The 4046-nt window shown below is 40.6% G+C and overlaps 1 protein-coding gene across 12 annotated transcripts in view; it reads right to left on the bottom strand.

Moving 5' to 3' along the window:
* LOC119300497 (variant surface antigen B-like) overlaps nucleotides 1-3632 on the bottom strand; it is a 4628-nt gene extending 996 nt beyond the window's left edge. Inside the window, exons 1-10 of one of the 12 annotated variants that reach the window (XM_037577445.1) lie at nucleotides 3421-3631; nucleotides 3302-3340; nucleotides 2309-2362; nucleotides 1855-1908; nucleotides 1435-1488; nucleotides 1265-1336; nucleotides 1092-1181; nucleotides 819-908; nucleotides 507-563; nucleotides 8-155 (exon numbers count right to left, since the gene is read on the bottom strand). In XM_037577445.1, the coding sequence (XP_037433342.1) occupies nucleotides 8-155; nucleotides 507-563; nucleotides 819-908; nucleotides 1092-1181; nucleotides 1265-1336; nucleotides 1435-1488; nucleotides 1855-1908; nucleotides 2309-2362; nucleotides 3302-3340; nucleotides 3421-3507 (745 nt within the window). In that variant the 5' untranslated portion in view covers nucleotides 3508-3631. Of the gene's footprint in view, nucleotides 1-7; nucleotides 156-506; nucleotides 564-818; nucleotides 909-1091; nucleotides 1182-1264; nucleotides 1337-1434; nucleotides 1489-1854; nucleotides 1909-2308; nucleotides 2363-3301; nucleotides 3341-3420 lie in introns of all 12 variants that reach the window. The other 11 variants (XM_037577441.1, XM_037577440.1, XM_037577438.1 and 8 more) reach the window with 11 other exon arrangements.
* Between the last annotated feature and the right edge of the window lie 414 nt (nucleotides 3633-4046).

Genomic DNA, 4046 nt, shown 5'->3' with positions numbered 1-4046 from the left:
TTCGTACCTTCTTTGCCCACCGTGTCATCTTCCGTCTTGGTACCTTCTTTGCCCGCCGTGTCATCTTCCGTCTTGGTACCTTCTATGCCCGCCATGTCATCTTCCGTCTTCGTACCTTCTATGCCCGCCATGCCATCTTCTTCAGGGGCCTCCTGCTGCAATCAAGAATGGAAAAGGTCAGGCGAAGTAATTACTAGACAATCATCTGAGCATGTATGATTCCACCATACTGTCACTTAAATCTACTTGTTTTCCTGGTACTAGTGTTAACATACCTACTTAGCACATGCACAATGATTTCAAAAGAGAACTAGTTGTGAGTCCTCTAAAAAGATCAAGCTACGTTAGGAGAAGATGTCATGCTAAATTTCAGGATTTGGATTTACAGTTCTCAACATTCTTGATTGTTCAGAAACATGGGCAGGTTCTGTAATTCAACAAGAGGTACAAAATCAATCATTGCCAGTCTGCCTTAGCCGCTAGCCGTGTAATAGGTAAATACTCACATTCTTTTCCTCCTCAACCCCACTGCCTTCATCATTATTTTCTGGATTATCCTCCAACTGAGAAAAGAGGGGAAGGGGCACAGGTTAAGAAACCGTTTCACAAAATTTAATGAAGTGCTACTATAACCATTAATAAGACAAGTGCTTATCATATATGTTGCAACTACCTATGTATCCATGAATTGCTCGAACTAACCATTATAAGAACACAAGTAATTAATACCGTATGGTTGCAATAAGTTATACATCCGAAAATATATTGACAGGATAGTTAATGTTTGAGCAGGTATACTAAACCAGAAATATACTTACTTTCAGGTCCCCCATGTTTGCTAATGCACCCTCACTTGTATTTTCCTCCACACTTCCTTTGTTCCCATCAGTTTCGGTAGAATCTTCTAGCTGAAAGAAAATGAAGCAGACATTGAACAAAAAAGGTAGACAGCAATGCTTTACACCATCATGAATGTAAAATAGGCAATTACCCATCCGAAAATATATTGACAGGATAGTTAATGTTTGAGCAGGTATACTAAACCACCCGCAAAAAAAAGAGCAGGTATATTAAACCAGAAATACACTTACTTTCAGGTCCCCCATGTTTGCTAATGCACCCTCACTTGTATTTTCCTCTCCAGTTCCTTTGTTCCCATCAGTTTCGGTAGCATCTTCTAGCTAAAGGAAAATGAAGCAGACATTGACCAAAAAAGGTAGACAGCAATGCTTTACACCATCATGAATGTAAAAAAGGTAATCACCCCCAAATTCTTCAAGCTAATAGTCACATCTTCCTGTTGCTTCTTAAGGGTGGTCCTCAGTTCTTGGAAATCCTGGTATGGGCAAAGGAGATAAAGCAGTTAGCCAACGGTACCAAAATAAGAGATTAATAGTTAAAACCTTTTTACAGAATATTGGGACACGTCCTTACTGATTTCAGCTGGTCTATTTCACTATTAAGTGCAGTTTTGATATCGGAGATTTCCTGCAAGACATAGAATGATAAATAAGTTGGTATTCAAATGCAAGGAGTGCTGCAGCACAAGTGCTAGCTCACAGTTAGTTTGCATTCGTTCAAGGAAGGTTGTATTGTTTGGAAGTATGGACACATGTAGAAACTTTCTGACCAAAGGAACTATCATCCTTCATTATCCCCTTGCATGTTTTATTGAACCCAGACCCAAAAACAAAGCAAACTATCATCCAATCACTGAAATATGACAACCGTTCTGCAAATAATGTGTCGATACAATACAGTAGTTCTGGTGATACAAGAGAGAACATATGTAAATTCAGAAAAACAAATTATTGATATAGAAGATATCATCAAGTGAAGTGCGCAGAGACTCACTGTTTTGTATTTCTGCACTTGGGTGTCTAAATTGCTTCTCCAGCTCTGCAAATCCTAAAAAAGAAACAGGGTAATTATATTAACAAAGCACTTCCAATATTAACAATTCCAAGTGAAGAAATGAAATAATGTGCAAATTGTAACAAAATGTAAACACGCCCATTATGCATTTAAGGGCTTTGCTCTGAAAATATAACCATATCCATATTACTCCATGTTTTAGGTATTACAAGTAAAGACAACAAAGATGTAATTTCTATTTCTGGTGAGCCCACGCTCATTAAGGTGTGCCCTTCAAATGGTAAGATGAAACTTGCGCGCACAGATACCATGTTATTACACTACTATGGAACAAATGGGAACCATCTAACAAAGCAAAACATTCATTAAATAAATTAAGAAAGATGCATGAAAAGAAGAATAAAGATGTCTACTTTACAATATTTCAGCATACCTCCTTAAGACCTCGAAGTCTTCCCAAAAGCTCTGACTGTGATTCATTTAATTCCTGTTATTCAAAAACACAGAAAGGTTTATTTCCTTCTTTCTCTCAGAATCTTAGAATACAAGCATTGTTTATAAACATATCAGCACAAAAGGACAATGCTGAATCGAAGAGCTATGATAGATTCAATATAATCAGAAACAAGGGACTTGGGACAATTTATGGGTGAAATAACATAGCATGGTAACCACTTACTGAACAATTATGAGATTGGTCGCATTGACAAATTGACAAAATGCTACATACCTATATATCAGAACTAGAATTGTTCATCCATGAATCCTAGAATAGGAAGGTCCAGGATTCAGCGCTCAACACAGAAGAAGGTTACCCCCACACATTGATTCAGATGAAACTGGTTCTTGAACATTATTTTTATCACTTTTTTCATTGAAGATTGAACACGTGATTTTCTGATCTTAATCACTGAACTCCAAATCTTCTGAATTCTAGAAGCGTGGTCTGTAACTTTGACGATGAAGCCATTGTTTAGTATCCCTAGTCCCTACTAATGAGGTGGAGAATATGGATGTTGTTCTCAAAGTGCTGGGCTTTGGTGGAATTCAGGAACGTAGTATGTAGGAATGCAAGTAAAATAACTAATTATGGTACGTCTGTAATGACTTCTCAAACATGACGCAAGTTGGTAATGCAGTCGTGTTCCTTAGGACTTGATGATGCAAGCATTTACAACAGTCATGGTTACAACCACTATACTAATCTGCTCGTAGCTGGCAATCCAACCAGTAACGCTTAGCTAACATGTGTTCTAGTTGCACTTGTTTTTTCTATCTCCCCGTCTTCATGCTCACAAATGTCACACACACACACACACACAAATAATGCTGCGATTCAGGAAACCTACAATTCATCGTAGCCTAAAAAAAATGCTGCTAATATAAGAGAACTTCAGAAAGAAATACGAGGAAAGGGGATCCTCACCGAGATCTTCTCCGCCACCGGCAGCAGCTCCTCACTCCTCTGCAAAACGAGGCAAACGATCAGAAACCAGACCGCGGGTACTGAGATCGGAGGATGAGGATGGGCTGGCCGGTGCTCACCGCCGGAGACGGGGAGTTCTCGCCCGTCGCCGCCTCCGCTGCCGCAACCGCAGCCGCGGGCGTCGGGGATGCTTCGGAATCGGACATGAGGATCGAGGGAGGGAGCGCGCTGGTGGTGGCTAGGGTTAGGGTTTCGCAGGGGGTCGGCACTAACGTTGCGCGTGAGACAGAGAGATTTGAAACTCAAACCGAAATGGGAAGGACGGAAGGTGGTGGGTGGTCTGGTTATACGAGGAGAGGCCGCTGCGCTTGGTCTCTCACCGTCAGTGTTTTTTTTTCAAGTTTATTGAACGACTTAAAACGCAGGATTTTTCTGGCCGGTCGGCCGGCTAACGCTAGCGCCGGTCGCTCGCGGGCCATCTGATCAACAATGCACCGCTCGCTCCCGGCCGTCTGATCAAAGATCACACGAGATTCGCTCCCGCATCACTTGGTAGCCACCACGTAATTATTCCACTCGTGCTTTATCTCTCGTGCTTATCTTCGACGAAGCCTCTCAGCCACTCATTTTCTTATCTTTTCACTAGTAAATGTGTACGTGCAACGCACGTCTTTATTAGGATATAAAATTATTATTTTTAATATGTAATAATACTAAAAATAGTGGAGTTTTCATCAAAATAATG

This window comes from Triticum dicoccoides, chromosome 5A (assembly GCF_002162155.2).
Source record: "Triticum dicoccoides isolate Atlit2015 ecotype Zavitan chromosome 5A, WEW_v2.0, whole genome shotgun sequence".
Lineage (NCBI taxonomy): Eukaryota > Viridiplantae > Streptophyta > Magnoliopsida > Poales > Poaceae > Triticum > Triticum dicoccoides.
Note: the sequence above shows the minus strand (reverse complement) of the source record. Positions and strands in the feature narration are given on the sequence as shown.